Below are 19,167 nucleotides of genomic sequence, written 5' to 3' on the forward strand. Positions count from 1 at the left end.
TTAATCTTCCGGTAGATGACGCAAGTGATCTAAACACAATCACTAATAAAGACAACTCAACAGAATCAAGTTAACCGACAACAATTTAGGGCGTCAAAGGGCATCTTGTACAGAAGGTTCGTCTGCTTCAATCTTACCAATTGTTGTTTATTTCCATAAACTACTAATACTTGCTACAATAAACACGCAAAAGTATTTTTAAAGCTTGGTGAAGCCAATAACAGTTTAAAGTCAAAATCACACAGGGCAATAATACTTCATATGACTTTATTTGGCATATTTCGTAAAAACAGCAATTACAACAACGCACACATCAAAAACAAAACATAAAGATTTTAAAAACATAGCAATTGAGATAATAAGTTAGTAAACGGTTCGTCACATATCGCATTATTCATAATGAAAAAAAGTATTGTTAATTCAGATTAATTATGTTGCTTGTTCTAACAAGCATTAAAAATATAGCCCGAGAAAATAACCGACGTTCATACGCGCTGATTTAGATCAAAAACGCGGTAGATGATGACGAGTCAAAGTAGATTGAAAAGAATTGTAAAACGTGTAATCAAATGGGCAGAAGAAATTTAGCTACACCTTCCGGTTAGATCGATCGATCGATCACGTGACGTTGCTTAGCGCCAATCGGCAACATCCATTTAGTTGAAAAACAAAAACTACAAAATGCTATTAACTACTACTCTATATGTTTGCAAACAGTAAGTTTAACTGCACTTTCAAGGTTTCTATATTCATCTTAATTCATCTGAAAGATTGTTAGCTTTAAGTACAGTATATGCAATGGTCGATACAAGTAATAACCGTACTGAGGAAAAAGGTCACGCGTTATGCAATCATGAGTGAAGTTGAGTGTATGTTTCACGAAAACCCGATTTACAAACTGAAGTACAAATCAGATTCAACCCTGTGCAACCACAAGGAAACGAGTTTACGAGAAAAGACATTTTTGCCTCGGTCAATAACTGAATGAAATGCAATGTAACGCAACAAGATTAGTAACAGCGGCAGAATAGACGTACTGCCGACGATTTCCAGACAAGGCCATATCACTGTATAATGAAAAAAAAATCAGTCTGCCCTTAACTGTGAACCGACTGATATGGCAGAAGGATTTTGGCCGAGTTTCCCAGCAAACAATCGATGTTCTACGGCGGACCGTTTGTTACCTTTCCACTCTTGGTGACTGTGACACTTAACGTAAGGAGCTTTACTGAAGAGAAATCATCGGAGCACTTTACGTGAAGCGTCTCTCGATCGATTAAAAGGAGATTTCGTGCATCAATCCAAATTAAAAATTGAAGTAATACTTTTTATAGTACAGTATTATAACACTCCGTTGTTATTCAGCAATTTCGTTTCCGAGCCACCATTAATCGGAAAAGCAGATGTTACGTAACTGTTTTTGTACGTTTTGACGTCACTGTTTTTAATGACGTCACCATTTGAACGTTTTATTTCGGCGTCGTCCTTCGAGACATTCAATAAGTTTTCAGTGAAAACATTTTTTGCATTGTCTTTTGGTATTGGTTCGGAATGAACGACAGAAAATTCGGAGAGTTTTGAGATTTTGCCCGTGGATAAGACGGGGTTGCTCATGGCGCGTAGGTGTCTTCCGTAAGTCGATGGGTCTGACCGATTGTTGAACTGTTGCCTGACGCAGGGACAAAAATCAGTCCTGCCCATTTTGGTCGAAGATTCCGTGTGACTACTGTAAAAAAGAAAAAATGTACTTGAAAACAAGAAATTCTTAAAACAGAAAAAGAAAACTACTGGGGTTATAATTATGAACTTTAGCTATGAAATTATCTTTATAAAGTTTTATCATGTTGAAAACTAGTAAGCTTTCAGCAGCATAGATGTGATTATATCAACAGCATAACCAGGCCGGTGAAGCCTTCGCAACCCAACACGCCAATAAGATAACGACAGCAAATCATAGAACAACTAAAATGCATTCATTTTGTTTAATTTCATCATTGTTACACCAAAGAAGGATGCAAAAGTACTGCCTTTAACCACAAAGAGGATAATTGATAACTGACCTAAGTTGCATTTATTGCAGCTAAAGAGAAAAGAGTTTACAAAAATGTACCGAAACACTGTTAATATACAGATAAGAAAAGTTCAAAGACACTAGCTAGCTTCAACTAACGACGTGATGTTATTACAGCGACTTATGTCAGCAGCCCCTGGCGCAAAACATTATTGCCACGGTTAGCAAAACAAGACTTGTTTACAAACTAACAACTTTTGCTTCAAACGTTACATTCTGTAGGATTGGTAATAGTAGGTCAGTTAGTACTGGGCCTTTACTGTAAATTGTTAAGTAATTGACCAGTATCAACTATTTGTCATTTTATACCGATATTCACAACGTGGTTTTGCTTTGTTTTTCAATTTGGGTTTTAGTTGCGAGAGGCATTTACCGGCACACAGCAACACATGCATCAACAGACGAATTTCATACACAGCCTGTGCGCATTCATGAATGACGGTCACACTACAATGCAATTAGTCTCATGCAGGGAAAAACAGTAACAGTTTGATTTAAAATGCGCGCCGTTACGCCTGGCTGCTCACCGATGACATGTAATCCAACACCAAATCGACGTATTCACAATTTTAACAAAATCCCTCTCTCTCCCCTGTTGCTAATGACGTCATTATTGCGTGACGTGTTATGCAACGTCACGCCAGTGGAGGCTGTGTTGGCCGATCCGGTTGCTGAATTGGTTTTTCGTGGGGACACGTTCTTATCAACCCTTCCATAAAAACTGTACGGATTAATTGCGATTATATTCAGAGAGTTTCGCTGAGTTGTCTTTGTGCAAATATGCTATTGGACGGCAGCTGTGCATTAAGATGATGATACTCTGATAGAAGTGTACAAAAATATCTCAGTATCAGCACGTTACCAGCACGGCGGCATAAATGCTACAGTTGCAGATTTGAGTACGTTCTGGTGAACAACAACAAAAGTAAAACGCTACCACACTTCTTGTGTAAAGCGAGACGACATATACACCTTATCCCAAAAATCAACCTGGAAAAAGTATAGCTAAGTAAATAAAACAGACTGAAATAATGCAGACCAACAAAGATATCATCCCAACGACAACCTGGCATTTAAACAACCCACAACTCGTCAAGAAAATAGCAACGCGAATCCATTCCCGAATATCCGGAGGTAAATTAAGTTAAAGGCAGGAAATTGTAAAAGTTTCATGAACTTGTAACAAAATTAGCAATACCGTATTTACTTAATTAAAAGGTTATTAGAAGGCACATGCAATGATGCCAAAACGTAGTAAAAGCGTCTCTTGGAGGTATGAAAACGTTGTCGTTTCAACAAAATAAGCTCTTAGAAGCGAGCGTAAATACAGTACGTTTGTAACTACTGATGATCCACAGACAAGCAGCACAGTAATTGTAGTGCGTACGGCGCTGGTGAACTAAGTCAATTACGGCGAGAAGAAAATGGAAGGCGCCTTTGATTAGAAACGCTCTAAAAAAAAACAACGGAAGTCGCGGGTTCTATTCGAGGAAACACGGTAAAGTTTTGTCTAAAATTCTTGCAAGAACATAAATAGAACCAAGTGCCAGGCAATGACGTAATACTCTAGATTCTACGTATGGTGACGCTTTAAATTCTGGGGATGTTTGTAACAAAGCCACGCAGAAAAACAGGATTTTAGCGCTGATGTGCTTCCGCTTAACATATTCATCGCGTCTTATGACAACTGACGACTTGGGCGTGCTTTGTGAACGAAAACGGCGCAGTTTAGCAAGTAGTCACAAAGCAGCGCGACTTGACCGTAGTGACTGGTCTGTACAAGTAAAATTCATCAAAAATTTCTGATATACGTATTTTGAGCACGAATTATTTTATCACGAAAATGCACATAGACAAAACAAACCGATAAAACGTTTCCAACCAAACTCCGTCCGGTTATAAGACAAAATAAAATTTGCCGCCAACGACTCTTTCAAATCAAACACTTCCTCCCAATTTCGTAACTTATGTCAGACACAATTATTTACCTGGAAATTCGTCCACAGCTGACGCAAGAGAGCAACTTGCCAACCATCAGTCCAAAATTCCTCCTCACATCTTTCATGAAAAGCCCATAGATGAGCGGATGGACTGCTGGATGGACGTACATAAGGGTGAATAAGCCGGAAGATACCTATGGGTGGCAAAATAATTCGCTTATGATAAACGCTCTTAAAACCAAAATATTGACCATACAGCTTAATTTAAACATTAACATTGGGAGCCATTATGTGCACCAGTTATTATGTATCAGTTAATCAGTGATTAGTTAATCAGTCAGATGATTTAAAGTTTTAAGAAGTTGTACCTCAACATCGCTTCTAAGAACTTTTTTAAAGATAAACCTAATTTTCCTGCAATTACTATAAACGGCAACACATTGCTATATCGAAATCGGGGAATCACCTCAGCCGGGACTGTTTCCCCTTGGTCGGAAGTGAACCAGAGGTAAATGGAGACGCCGTAGTATCCTCCCCAAAAGATGAGGAAGGTGAGAGTGACCAGGGATGTCAAGATGAGCGTCTTTTTTCGAGCGCGGGAAATGTTGTTGCTCTTTGGCGGTTGACTGCGACCCATGACGCCTTTCAAAAATCGTCATGACGTTATTTCCTACTTTAAGGAAGGACACTGGTGACAACTAACACTTACAACCGAAGCAAATAAGAGAAATGGTCATTTTAAACACGAACATACATATATTCGAGTTCATATACACCATTAGTTTTAAATTCGAGTGGTATAAGTGGTATTAACTTATTTCATTAAACGTAATGTATTAATATCGCAGTAAAATGTTTTCTGAAAACTTCAAACGAAAACGCATATTGTGACATAACCCATGCGAGACAAATAGATAACACTAATTCATATAACCGGTACTAACGTCGGTCGCGCCTCTGCATGTTGGAAATCTCACACAGAATAAGGGAATAGGACACAAAGGCAAAGATCATCGGGATAATAAAGCTAATGCACATGGTGAAGAAGTAGTAAGGTTTCAGCTTATCCTGATGAACGTAGGCGTAGTCAATGCATTGCTTGAAGATCGGCTCGTCCAGGCAAAAGACTTTTTCCGTAACCGCGAACAGCACGCCCTACGAGTAACAATAGATTTCGTTGAGCGCATCGATAAAGATTTTGTTTTACACGCAGCGAAAATATAAGCTTAAGCTTCAGCAACAGCAGCCAATTCTTCAATCCTTCGAGACCGCTTGCATTAAAACTAAAACTTGCATTAAAATAGCGGTGGTGTTCGCATAACGTGTTGCAGATATGATCTGGGCATTTATCTACAGTATATAATCATCCAACATGCTCAAAATTATGAACCTCTTGCATAGTGGAGTTCAAAACGACACAACTGTCCAATGCAGTATAACCACGCTTAAGAATTTTTGATACGTTTACAAGTCGGGTTTTCATTACGTAACATATGAAGAGCGAGTTATTGCTGCTTGCTGCATTAGGTCGGACCGGGCAAGACATTTCAGCTAATTTAACGTTTTAAGGCCTGTCGGGAATAGCTATGGACTGCCAAAGCATAAAATTGCTTAAAAAAGCTGAACCTGAATTAATGGACACAACTGGTTTATGGTTATCGGAAATTTAGAGACACAATTATTCCCTCATTGACTATCATAAAAGGTCACGGATGACTAATCAAACGTCATCAATCTCAAAATTTAGGGAAGAAGCATTTCTGTCGGTGACAGGCGCAAATTGCGCGATAACTGAAACATTTTATCTACCTCTATATCTTAACGCTATCGCATGACACAAGCCTTGGGGCGCACCAACATAAAAGAACCTGGCGTCTGCAAGCATCTTAATTACGTTAAAACAAGCGCATGGGGTACATTCAATTGCGCTGGTCCCAGGTTAGAACCTTTCTAGAAAATCGAATTGTTGTGATGACACCAAGTGGACGCTGATTGATTTTTTGCAACGATTTTAACGGATAGAAAAGGCACGTTAAGAAATTGGTTGAGAAAAGAATTCAAAACAAAGCTCAAAAAATACAAGTGGTTTTGGTAATTAAAATTTCAAAATCGATTGGACGAATTTACAAACTGATTTCACCCTGTGCGTTCAACCCGGCCCGTAAATGCTTTAGTCCAGACCATCACACCGCTATGATTTCAAAGGTAAAATGTCGAAAAACGTTTGTATATTTAATTGGGAAAATAAACTTATGTCAAGCACAATCAAGTAAATCTGCTATACAGCTACTAACCGCGGGTACGGCGCATGAAAAGCTTAAGGTCCAAGCTACTCCGAGCAAAATTTTGGTTCTGGTCCTTTGTTGTGAGAGCGGGGCCATCGGAAAGAGTAGGCTGAACATACGGTCAAATGCTATCACCTGCACAAGATACAAACAAAAGATGAATTTAGACTTATTTTAAATGAGGCGCTTCATAAGTGGCAAGGTTTTACCTTAACTATGTAATACCCAAGCAAAAAAATGTATTTCTTTAAAATTAGATCATGGGTTTCAAACCGAGAGGGGTGCAAAGGTGAGTTTATCTTGACTTGTTTGTCTTGTCAAGGATTTATTATTATACAGTATATACAGGGATACAAAAATACTCCTACGAAATAAATGGGTAAGACCAACAAAAATGGTTAAAAATCAGTAATATTTTGAAACATGACGGTACGTTGGGTTGGCTGAAGTTAACCGTAACAAAAAAAGGAAGCAATTTTTTTGCCCATACTGTAGGAAAACCGACTGCGTCTTACTTATCGAATTACACGAGCTTGCAAAATCCTTCTTGTCTTGGAAAAGCATCAACTTGTCAAGTGCTAATAATATCACGCCAAGATAACAAGGTTATACCGTGAAAAAAGTGCAGAAATAGTTGCAAATTCTCAGTTTTCAAGACGCCATGACATTGCCGCTAAAAACTTTGCAATTCTCTGACGTCAAACGCGCGCTATATCACGCAAAAAATGCGATCACTGTCCAACGTCCAAATTTCATTTAAGTGCGGCCGCAGACGATGCAAAGTTCTTTTATCGATTTGTTTTTGTGCAATTCTGCCGAAACGAAATATGCATGCGAATATAGCTTATAGCGTCATATCAACAACAAAATACAGGTTAAATCGCCCGCCGCTTCTTCCCCTCATCGATAATTAATCGGAACCGCTGTCAATTGTGAAATCAGAAACCGATTCTTGCAACTATATGCTAACTTGCAAAATCAAAACAATTTGATGAATGTTGCTGCATGGCGGATAATCATTAATCACACGTATTTGGATTGTTTGGTACAGTAGCTATATATATGACGAGGAAAATTTAATTGGTTGTGTTTGTGGTCGTGTCAAGCAAAATAGGCTTTAGTACGGCCACAGCTTAGCTCTTGTGCTAAGAAACCACAAACACGGTCTTATTTCGAGGTATAATTACATGACGGCGGCAATTTCGTTACCCACTCTCACCTATTTTGACGCTACATGGCCCATGAATTCAGAATCACCAACTACAAAGCTGAAGCTAATAGGTTTCATGAGCTTATTATAAGGCAAAAACAGGCGCCCACAACAAAGTACCAGCAAGTGGGCTTGCGTTGAAAATTGCAAAAATAAACGCTTCTTTGTACATTTAAAGCATAGCCGAGACTTCAGTGAAATGGGTCGAAATTGAAGAGATTAAACGACGCTTGTGCGTGGGTATGTTATCACAACAACACTTGCACTTGAGAAGGCTTATTTTTTCTATGGAGAATTGCCTATTAATCGATGTTTCACGACATCACCTTGGATTTTTAGTCTAATTATAGTTTACGCGTGATTTGGTGATTTTAAGAAAATAAATTGCGAACAAAAACGTCTTTCTAATTCTAATGCAATTTTACAGGTTTAACTGCGGTTTCATGGGAGCGAAAATCTGCAAATCCGACAAGTTCAGAGTTTGAGGAATTAACGATGGCATGTTATCTGGACTCATATCAATAAATCGACGCTAAAATCTTTTAACTTTTCCACGAACTCGAACGATGATATACGCACCTTACACAAAGTTTTTCACTATCTACCGCAAAGAGACAAATTCGTTGAAGACCCCATAACGTGATAAGATCAAATGCAAACTCTTAAAAATACCCTGCATAGAATGTTGATAAGAAACACGCTATCTATATGCTGGCAAAATACTGCGTTTTTTGTGACGGTTAGGATAAAAGTGAATTTCTTAAGAACAACTTTAGGCGAAAAACGTGACAATTCAGGTATTGGCAGTATGTATTTCTGTGGAGTAAAGGGCGGAAGTCATTGTATAAGATATTTGTAAAATTCGTCAAATAAGTGCTTACCACGACCATGAAAGAACTGATATACATTCCAAACTGCTTCAGTATTTGGCAGATCTTACACATGACATCTCCGGCCACCCATGCAACAGTTATTGTCCAAATAGTGTCTGCAAAATAACACAAGAATATGTTCAACTAATATAAAGCACATTGGCCGTTAGATTATTTCTGACACAATTTCATTTGGCATATAGAGGCCTAACGTGGCTCAACTTGCAATGAAGATATGCGGGCACAGAAACGAGGTCAAATATCGAGTCGAGTTCACTTATGCCCATATAAAGGCCTGAATGCGGGTAGGGGCCAAACTCGATTCTGACGTAGGCGTGCACAAGCGGACTCGACCTTAAAAAGTTTTACTTAGACTTTTGTGAACTTCCTGCAAAAAATTCCGAAAGAAAGAAGCAGTTTTTGGCTGTTCTCAATCGGGAATTTATTTTACTTCAATAAGGCAGACGTGTTCCTCATATAGGAAGGGAAAGATATAAATAAATCCGCTTCGAGTTAAATTTTAAAGATTTACAAGCGCTAAAGCGATTACTGCCTTAAGTTAAATGTAGTTTCACTTCAGCGCCGTTAAATACAAAAATAGTTTCAAACATACGGTCATATAAGGCGTCATGTATATTTCTACACCATGCAGCAAAGTTTGTTTATATGTACCAATAAATTAATTACACTTGAGGCTTTTTTAAGAAGTACTTTCCCACACAATGAATGCCACTGTCGGTCGTCGTTTTAAAACGAGGAACGTTTCGAAAAGGTCAAACTCAACAGACAATCATGCAATCGAAGCCCAAAGAAAGAAGTATTGTCTTGCTAATAAGCCAATAAGGTGTCAAGAACCACCCAGCCGTAACGAAAAAGTATCGTGACTTATGCGAACGACAGGTCTTCCACGAAATGAATGTGATCACTTATATCGTGTCATGGTTTCTATGTTCATGCGGTTTGTTAACTTCCTTCCGGTACTGCTAATTCATCTTTGCTTCCGGTTCATTGGCTATGTTTGTTTGTTGTTTTTTGTGTGTTGAAAGGAAGCGCTGTTTTTAAAACAAGCGGAACTCTCAAGGGATTATCATATAGGTTATAGGTCAACGATGGTTCACTTCACATACAAAGTCAATCGTGAATTCGAGAGGTCAATTGCAAAATATTGATCGACCTTGCAACGGGGTTGGCATTAATTTTGTTGCAATCAACTTCAAATATTTATGCAAGCTAGGAAACCTAATTGAGCGATGTATCGTTTTTTCAATACGTATACACGGATGACCTAAGCGAAACTATTACGTAACTGTTACGTCACGCAAGAATAGGTAACACTTAAGTACCAGAATTTAATCAACATCGTAGCAAGTAGCAACCTCTAATAAAACACTGTAGCAAACATATGAAAACGTTCTTTACCCAACACAACCTTTTTCTGATTGGGCGTCTTACCAATTCCAAAGTCATACGCCCATCATCACGACGTGAATGCTGTACCGGTACAAAAGCAAGGGTGTATTCAGTTAACAATACAAAAGATATAAAGTAGGCTGGCCCTATTATAATAGAATTATTGAGGTCATTTTCAAACTTATCGCGGTTTTAATATCATTGAGTTATTGATAAAAAAAATCTGTCCGTTCTCATTGTCCTACAACGACTGATTTATAAAGCATGACCAAAACACATTACGCGTTGGTCATATTGTGACGTCATAATACGCTTTTATTGGTATTATGTATCGTCATGAATCGCCGTATTGACATAGTGTTATCATAACAGACCTTAAAGTGAAGACGTAACTATTAATAATGCTTGTTTCTGTTGTGATAAGCTGAAATTGTCAACAGACTTTTGAAAAGGCCAGCTTTTTCAGTCTCAACGGAAGTAATGCTACACGCCAACATCGCGAGACCAGGGTATACTAAGAATGTTAAAATGTTTATTTTTCTCGCAATAGTTTAAGCGACAATCGCTTAATGACAGCGATCACCAAAATAAACTTGACTTACAAAGATTGTTGCTGTTTTGAACGGGTTGCTCCCACCAACAACTGGAAAAACACAAAAAAGTACAAAAAAACATGATATTGTAACGGCAAATTGGTGTGTTTTTATTTGCCTGAGACTTCTCGACTGGCTGAGAACGGAAACGTAGTGCTAGGTCATAAGCGTGTTATTTTAATAACCAAAACGTCATTGCACAGTAAGTTAACAAAAAAGTATGTCTACAGGTATTCAGAGAATTGAAAAACCTAAGAAAAGCCAACAGTCGCAAAGTGTCCATGTACATACGAGTTGGACCTGCTTTGAAGCAACAACAGGTTACGGTAAAGAACTTGAAAATTTTGACAAAATAAGTGTCTATGTCAAACTCGTGTATAAGCGCATTTGATAGTTTGACGACATCGCGCTGTTTGCTTGGTTGTGGTTTATACATCGTTTTGCCAAAGCTCAACATTGTGTTTTTGCGATTTGTATATTGAAAAGAGGAAAGAATTATTATTTAATGAATAATTGATTTGTTGCTTTTGGTTTAGCGTAATTTTCACGCATGTCAATTTAATAAAAGCAAATCGTTTACGACACGAATCGTATAGGAGTGTGAACATTTGACTGTATGCGCGGGTTTACCCCAAGTTCGGTGACAAACGAAGAAACATGTCAAATAATTCGCATAATTTCCCAGGTACCAAATGGCAATGAGAGAAAATGCAAATTGACACACACGGCTTTCCAAGCAAATTTTTGAGTTATACTTTAAATCGATGGGTTAAATAATTTTTTCACAACCGATTTTATGAATGATTTCAAAGTTATTGCCGGTTTTATGCAGACATATATCCGAAATATCAAAAAAGAACGGATTTTGTAACGCCACTAAAATGTTTAGCGATAATTTCCAGAAAACTTTGTAAACAATGTCCACCTAGTTCATTAACGCCGAGACCAACGTCACGCAGCTTTGTTTACCAGCGCGAAGCTCAACAAGCGAGGTTACTACTCTTTCAAGTTGTGTAAATGAAGGCAGTCATATCGTGACATGAATTTCGACCAGCCCAAGGGCAGAGTTGTACCGTGGAAAGGACAAATGCCCGGCGCACTAGACACAAATACGACAAAGATCACTATCAAGTTCCCTAGCATTGACTCATTGACTTAACCTGGCCCTAATGCCTGCTTTCATAACCGAGTTGCATAACCCACTGGGCCCGTTACATAAGTGCGTTTCGGACAAATTGATAAACGAAGTAGCTTTGGGATTGCCTTGCAGGACACAGGCAAAACTTGTACGTTATCAATTAAAACGGACATTTCTGCGCGCTTGTCCGTGGCAGTTACTATTTTGGGAAAACTACAACATTATTTTGATTAAATTTGATCACAGTGAACAAGACCTCGCATTTTATTAAAAAACGCCTAGGGCAATGACTATGTAGTGTTTTTATAAAAAGATATTGATTCTTTTTTTAACGTATTCGTAAAATTGTAACAAATCGAGCTTCAATCGCTTCATTCAAAAATTCCTGGAAACATCGAAATGCCGCAAGTACCGCGCTGTTAAAAGAACAACGTAAAAGGTCCAGGAATAAATTCGAAAATATAAATCCTTCTGCCGCGTCACACGTTACAACAGCTCAGAAACGAAAATCGAAACGAAGCCGGATGCTTTATAAATAACTAATATGAAATAAACGGCACCAAACTCACTGAAAATCCTTCGATTGAAACCTACCGCTTTATGAACTCTATACTCGATATGGCATCTTAGGAAACATGGACACCGATGCTAAATTGTATGGTTTGGGCTGAAAGATTTACGCTTGGGTTTCCGGCGCATTGGTTTAGGCGTTAACTGAATTAAAGGTTGTGTTAAAAATATCCTCTACCCCGCAATTTGGCAAACAAGAAAACAGGTTGTTCACCGAATAGTAATCCAGTGAACCGAAGCCGAGCAAAGCCTGGATAAATCCTTGACGTGAAAAAAGCTTCGGTTGGGATGAAACGCCCTTAGCAATGGCGCCTGTCAAAACACTTTCAGTTGAAAACACTTTTGTGCCTGAGAGTCCACTACAAAACCAACTTATTTTAGCAAACCGGAATAAAAGCGTCAGCTGTTTCACACGCGACATTTCAAAATATTATGGCGACGTATGGTCAATTAAACACAATTTTTCCGCAAGATGGTTAGACCACGTTGTTTACGTTCTAAAACCAATAAACGCAGACAAAGAACAGAGCAACACGCAACTTGTCGGTTGTAGGTTACTTGCATTCTATTGATTAGATTATTAGACAGTCATTTAATGCAATTAATCTCGTATATAAGTGGTTGGATTTGGCAACTTATATGTGTTAGGCTTATTTTACATGTGTACAGGACAACTAAACAACAATAACGAGCAGAAAAAATTGTTTTCTCTTTTCGGACGATGATTTAACCCTAATCCCTAAAATTCTGCTGACTGGTCACAAAAGAATGTCACCTTTATTGCTGTCGTTCGCCGGCCTCACCCTATAAGCACCGAACCGTATGAGAAAGGATGCACTATTTTTAACTCACCAGTCGGGATAGAGAAGAACGTATATGCGAGGTCAGCCAGGGTCAAGTGCAGAGTGATGACGTGGACGTGAGATCGTCTCCTTCTGGAGAGCAAGCACCAGAGCACGAAGATGTTGCCGCAGGAGCTGAGCAGGAAGAGGACGCAAGACGCGACCACCCGGGCAAGGTAGGTCTGGGTGAAGGTTAAATTCTCCTGAAGAAGAAATGGAGATTTTTATGAGTATAATTTGACCAAAAACTTTCTCATCAACCAAATGACATTACCTATTAACTATCACGTAAAGGAATAACCTTTATGCTAAGTTGTGATAAAATCTTCATGAAACCTGTAAATTTAATGGCAAAATACTACACTAAGCGATTACAACAGAGATCAACAAAGTTTAAAACCGTGTAAGCTTTATCATTTCTTTTGTTTTGGGCGTAGTTACGCAAAGATCGCACGGTCCAAAGCTCCCGTTTCATTCACTTCTCTCTCCCATTTAGTGGTCAGTTTTTCAATTTTTGATCTATACTTGTAATTGGTTGATGCGAGTCGGGGATTTACGAAGAAAACCTCGTAACACTCGACTTGACTGCTATAAACCAAACGCGACTTAACGAGAAATCTTCCACCTTAAATGGAAGGTTATGTAATTTTGCAAAATTGTTATCGAGTCCATGACGCAGCGCTTAACAATGACGGCATAATGCTATACACCTGATGCAGTCGCACCCGCTTATGAGATCAAAATCTTATTGATTATGACGTCACATTCGTACACATACTTGTCAATTGCGGTTATCGTTGATAACTTAAGGTGATTTTTACAGTTTTTCTATGATTACGCTAGATCAAGTGACATTCAAGCAAAATATTGGCGGGCGATTATGTTATGTCCTTCAACTCATTTCTGGCTTTCCCCGTGCATCACGCATCACTTGCTTAGCATTCGTTTCCGAATTAAGTCTAGACTGCCGTCTAAAGCTCGGACCAAATCGCTTGTGTTGTTATTGAATTAAACTTTGACGTCAATAGCTTGTTTGGTCATAATAAAGAAAAAGTGGCTCGCTAAACGCGACAGCATAGTTGCCGTTGAAAGATCGTGTTCATAAAATTCCTATCACGGCCTTGAGTGATCATTAGGAACTCCATATATGGTAAGTGACCGCATTTGCTGACCACTAAGCCAACTAACACGGCTTAACCCTGTGTTTTCGTGGTCGAAGATTTTGGTAAGATTTTACCAAGAACTGCCCACAGTAACGACATTGGTGAAACGGGGATTTTTTCCGAGAATCTTACGTTTGATTGTGACCACTTCGCTGTGAGTCAATTAGTTACCTAAGCGACTGAAAAATGTTGTTCAACCAAATTAACACAAACCCTGCTGAAAGTTGAAAAAAGAAAAAAAACGGAGCCTATACTAAGAAAAATTTACAGTAATAATTTTAAATTAATAATAGAAACATAAAAGCGACAAAAATAACTGAACACGTCACATTTCCCTTCTGAAAACTTTCAAGGAAGTTTTGACGGGACAGAATCTGATTGCATTTTCTCAATTTGTTTTCTTAAAAAAAAGTGCCATGGTTGAAAAAATGCGCGGAAAACAACATAACTGAAGGGTGGGGAGAAATTAACTTACAACAAACACAAGATTGCTGATCTGACTAAAACGTCTTATCATTTGCAACGAAGATGGGTGGATATAGCTCTAAATTTTAACAAAACAAAAGAAATATGTCAAGCAAAAAAAGCTAAAGGGCGGAAAAGAATTCGTTGAAGAATCGGCGAAAACACGCTCGTGAAAAGTTTTATGTATAAGCATTTTACGTTATCTATAAAGCAAGGTAACCGTTTGAAGCATGGCAAACGTTTGAGTTATGTGGTTTATAAAGGTCGCAGTCAGCGGTCAAAATTAATGCAAGAATGACTATCTTTGGCGGTTATCCATAACCTTTGCACTTTCGATATTGAAAATTGAAATTAGGTCATCTATCTAAACTCCTATGATTTAATACATTTGATGTCATATCTTATACGCGTCAGAGACTTTCAGTTTAAATTCAAAGTTCAATTATACTGACAACAGATTTGTAACTCCATCACTCAAAACTTTAAAACCCCTTGAGCATACGGCGTACCGAGCTTGCATATCGCAATTTAATCCCAGGAGAACAACTATTGCAGTACTAGGACAGCCTTAAAAGAATCGTAAACGGTAATTCTGTATGTACAGTAGTTCAAGGCTAGTTCTAGTCCAAGCACCATGGCGTGACAAGCAAACTTTAATTGGGCCTGAAATCTGGTAAAATGTCGGGTAAAATTCGTTAAAGAACAAGACCAGTGCCAATGAAAGTTAACCGGGTGGTGAACCGTAATATTATGGTCAAATTACCGATCGAGCATTCTTAAAAAAACATGACAATTTTGCTAAGAATGGCTCCAAATTGCCATGGCTGTGACCCTTCTGACGTCACACTATAACAAAACCCAAATAACCAGATAAAACGGTGTCTTCTTTTTGACTCAGAAAGGACCTTCAAATCCAATAACAAGAAATAAATTGCTGGCAGGGTTATTTTTATAGCGTGATTACAACTGTGGCGTTGGGAGAGAACCACTTTAATTGCGCTGAGTAACGCTTCTCCATAGGCCAGTAAGGAGACTTCTTCAGGAATTTTAGTGAAAGCTATGGCGTAGATACAAAAAGTGCGCATGTATTATATACAATGCAAGTTCAGCAGAAAAAGCACCGGCAAAACACCCTAAACGACCAAAGTTCTTTTATACATACTGTATATATACAAATGATTCAGCAGTTAGGGTTAACACGCGAAAAAGTTTAGTCATCTGTTGCATGCCTTCACTCAATTACCCCCGTCCACGGTCTTCTAAGAAAACATTCCATTTTTACCCCCAAACAATTTTCAGCAACAAAGAGAAAGCGGCCGAAAGCGCGAAAGACTTGGAGTGAAAAGGTTAAAAATAACTGTAGTAATCGTATTGCAACAAATCGGACTCGATGGATGACACCAAAGCGGAGTGATGAAACAACTCATCCAAAAAGGTGATGACACATAGCTCAAAAGATAACATTCGAGACATTATATTATCGTAATGTCAAGTGTGGTTATACCGGTCATCTAAACGGCTAGTATGACGCGTAAGGTCGTGTGAGGAAATTCTTTTAGCGGTCGTAATACGACTGCCAGGTCGGCGGGACCCCCACTCGCTTCTTACGCCAACCAAGAACACAAGTCCGAAACGAGCAAGTATTAGGCTGCGTTTAACATGGCAGCGGTGCAGCGCTTGCCACACCAACGAGATCATGAAATGTCAAAAGATAGCACTGTATTTTGCTTACGACAAGGTTTTCTTTGAAGTGACCGTTCTAGGCCTTTTGTATCTTCCTATTGTTGGTACGTTTCCGTCTCGCATTGAGGTTACCTGGCGAGTTGGACTGTGAGTATTCGTATAAACATGGTATCTGGAAATTGACAAAGCTCACGATCTATAAATTCCCTGAAGGAATTTCAGTTGCGTACGAGATTGGCTTAAGTTACACAACAACAACAACAACGCTTTAAAACCCAATAACTTTAAAATATCTTCCGAAATGGACAATTCGGTAACCTGCGTCTCAAATGACACTAAGATTGGAAAACAAAGGTTTCATCACTTTTAAGTTCCACATTTTCTCAAAATGAAAGTTTCGTTTCGTCCATTTTAAAGGTTTTTTGATTTCAAATAAAATGATACACTCCGTTCATAACAACGACGGTGAAATGGTTAATTATTGACTAATCAGCAAACAAACCATTCCAACAGCTAAACAAAGCCACGTGCCCTGGTCGAAAACAAACAGTTGCAATAATGCATCAGGATGTGGTGAAATGAACAGGAACGATCAACAAATGACAACATATTACGACTCATGCTACAGTGAGTTAATGATTTATCAACCACTACTAAGAAACGTAAACAACCAGTTTTGGGGAGACGTTTTACGCAGTTGAAAGTTTTATTCAAGTCCGAAGACGTCATACTGAATTAAAACTTTTACGAATATAAGTTTGCGTTATTTGTTTATTTTTCTTACCATTTCAGCTATTATAATACTTTCACATCTATAAAAGCAAAATTAAAACATCTATATCCAGGTCTGTGTAAAACCACTGACCTTCCAAGAACGCCAATTGAAAAGTACTTCTACATTTATAAAGTCTGTTTTGACTTTTAAGTTAACGAAAACAACTGGCTTGAGCAGCGACAACAGCTTTTAACAAATTTAAAATAACTTATAGGATTAGTTCGAAGAAAACCATAAGAACTGACCTTATAATATTGGCATGATTCGTTGTAATCAAACGCTGTGGTGTTAATTGAAGGCATAGGTGTTGTTGAGTAGATCTCACGACCAGTATAATCCTCATCCAAGAAACTGGACGCCATGTCTCTCGTTGTTTTAGTGTTTCGTATCCAAATCGGAATCGACACAGATCTCTATACTGTCAAGTAATCAGGTAGCTTGCTATAACAATTATTTTAGCATTTTCCACCTGCTTTCTGCAAAAGAAATTACTGTTCGTATACAAAGTTAGGACCGACTGTAGTTTAGAGCGCGCAATTTTACTTTGCAGATTTCCACCAGAAATGACACGCACTACGCTAGTGTAGATTGTGCATGTCCTGCGACAAGGATATTATCACATTATGTATCATCATGTGTCACTCTGGTGCTAAATTTTGTTTGGCTCTGGCCGGAAAACACCACCCACAAATTTCTCTTTAACTACAAATGTCTAAAACGCCTTCAGACTACATCATGAGTCTCATGACTAAACCATATTAAACGACAGTAGTGCAGAATATCAATACCATATTTAAGCTAACCGTTATTTGACCAACGCAACCTTTCAACCTCACACTTTAACCTCACAAGGTAATTCAGGAACAAGTTTTCCGCTAAAAAAATACTTCAACAAATAGATGCCAGTTCGCCAATACTCGGCCTGGTAGCTTGCGCTTAGCCGACCTGTACGAAACTAATTCCCGCGCGATTTGCACTTCGAGGTGCCTGTCAGCGTTTCTTGGACGTCTTTCTTTTCAAGCGTGATGGCTTCACTATAAACAAACCCTTAAGGCCTCGAAGACGCGCGTTTTATGTGCTACTCGGCTAACAATTGCTTCCGTCACACTCTGCATAACCACCCCGTGTCAGTTCGCCCGGCCCTGTATGGTTCAAGTAAAACTAACGCAGCGGCATTAGATCTATTAAGGTCGAGCGGTGTATATACAGTACCGAGTGCGCGTTCGTGAAGAAAAATGCTTGCTATGCCGCGGTTTTTATTAAGGCTTTGCGGGATTTTAATCCAATGATGGGCTATGATTCTTTTTCTTAATGCAATTGAGCCGTATAGCTACGGAGCACAAATCATTTGAATGGTTTTACCATTTACCATCGTTTTACCATACCACCATTATCATTTGAATGTTAAAAACATCCAACGAATTCAACCCATTGTGCCACGTTATCTATTGTTTTGAAGGTTTATCATATTTTTAATACCGTACGTCAGGCCAAGCGAAAAATTACACACTAGCAGCTGAACGCGTTCACAGGTTATTTGGTTTAATGCAGCAGATAACGAATTCCACTGGTAGGTCACTAATACTATGTTCCCACAAACCGAATATGCTAATATCAGAACCAATTAAACAGAGTAAATTTTAATATTCATTTTATCAACAGCTCATAGTAATGCGAAGAACGCGCAAAGCTAGTGACCTCAACAGATTTGTGGGATCAGAAAAATGTAACATTTCTGTCATGGTGTCTTGGGCGGAATGAACCTCACAAGATAGGAAATGGAACTATAAGAAGTGACTAACAATATAACACAGATGTCTGCTTCAAAATGATTGTAGCTTTCAAACGCTTGATGCTCCAATGGCACTACATGCTATAATCGAGTCATTTTTAGACTTTTCAACTCGTGGTTTTTAGAATTTGGGTCATATGTAACCGATAATTAATAATTAACAGTAATGTTGGTCGCATACTGGTAAATGGTTGCGTTTGTTTGCCGTTTTCTCAATCCAGTTACGAGGTTACTTCTACCTGTATGCTTATTGTATCGTAATCCAAGCTGTATCAAAAGCGACTGTTGTTTGATTTGGCCGCCTCTGTATATAGTATTATAAAGTGGACAACAAATTCGCTTAAAGCAAATATTTATG

General features: G+C 38.5%; 1 protein-coding gene across 2 annotated transcripts; it reads right to left on the reverse strand.

Moving 5' to 3' along the window:
- Nucleotides 1-250: 250 nt before the first annotated feature.
- LOC143452716 (gonadotropin-releasing hormone receptor-like) lies at nt 251-17,742 on the reverse strand. 2 transcript variants are annotated; one of them, XM_076953771.1, is made up of 9 exons: nt 17,263-17,742; nt 12,942-13,134; nt 8,388-8,494; nt 6,306-6,431; nt 4,956-5,166; nt 4,478-4,653; nt 4,060-4,205; nt 2,599-2,780; nt 1,586-1,726 (listed from the first exon to the last, which is right to left on the reverse strand). In XM_076953771.1, exons 1-8 carry the CDS (start codon nt 17,377-17,379, stop codon nt 2,633-2,635), a joined length of 1,224 nt encoding a protein of 407 aa, XP_076809886.1. In that variant the 5' UTR covers nt 17,380-17,742; the 3' UTR covers nt 1,586-1,726; nt 2,599-2,632. The 2 variants fall into 2 exon arrangements, with proteins under 2 accessions (XP_076809884.1, XP_076809886.1); XM_076953769.1 differs by lacking the exon at nt 2,599-2,780 and having other exon boundaries at nt 251-1,726; nt 17,263-17,737.
- Nucleotides 17,743-19,167: the final 1,425 nt, after the last annotated feature.

Source organism: Clavelina lepadiformis, chromosome 4 (genome assembly GCF_947623445.1).
Source record: "Clavelina lepadiformis chromosome 4, kaClaLepa1.1, whole genome shotgun sequence".
Lineage (NCBI taxonomy): Eukaryota > Metazoa > Chordata > Ascidiacea > Aplousobranchia > Clavelinidae > Clavelina > Clavelina lepadiformis.

What these genes read in the sequence shown, in the direction of transcription:
- LOC143452716 (XM_076953769.1), bottom strand. Translation starts at nt 17,379, where the DNA reads ATGGCGTCCAGTTTCTTGGATGAGGATTATACTGGTCGTGAGATCTAC. An exon ending in TCAGTTCTTTCATGGTCGTG is followed by an intron (nt 6,432 to 8,387) that starts GTAAGCACTTAT and finishes TATCTTGTGCAG; the next exon opens with GTGATAGCATTTGACCGTAT. An exon ending in GGGAAACAGTCCCGGCTGAG is followed by an intron (nt 4,206 to 4,477) that starts GTGATTCCCCGA and finishes TGCCACCCATAG; the next exon opens with GTATCTTCCGGCTTATTCAC.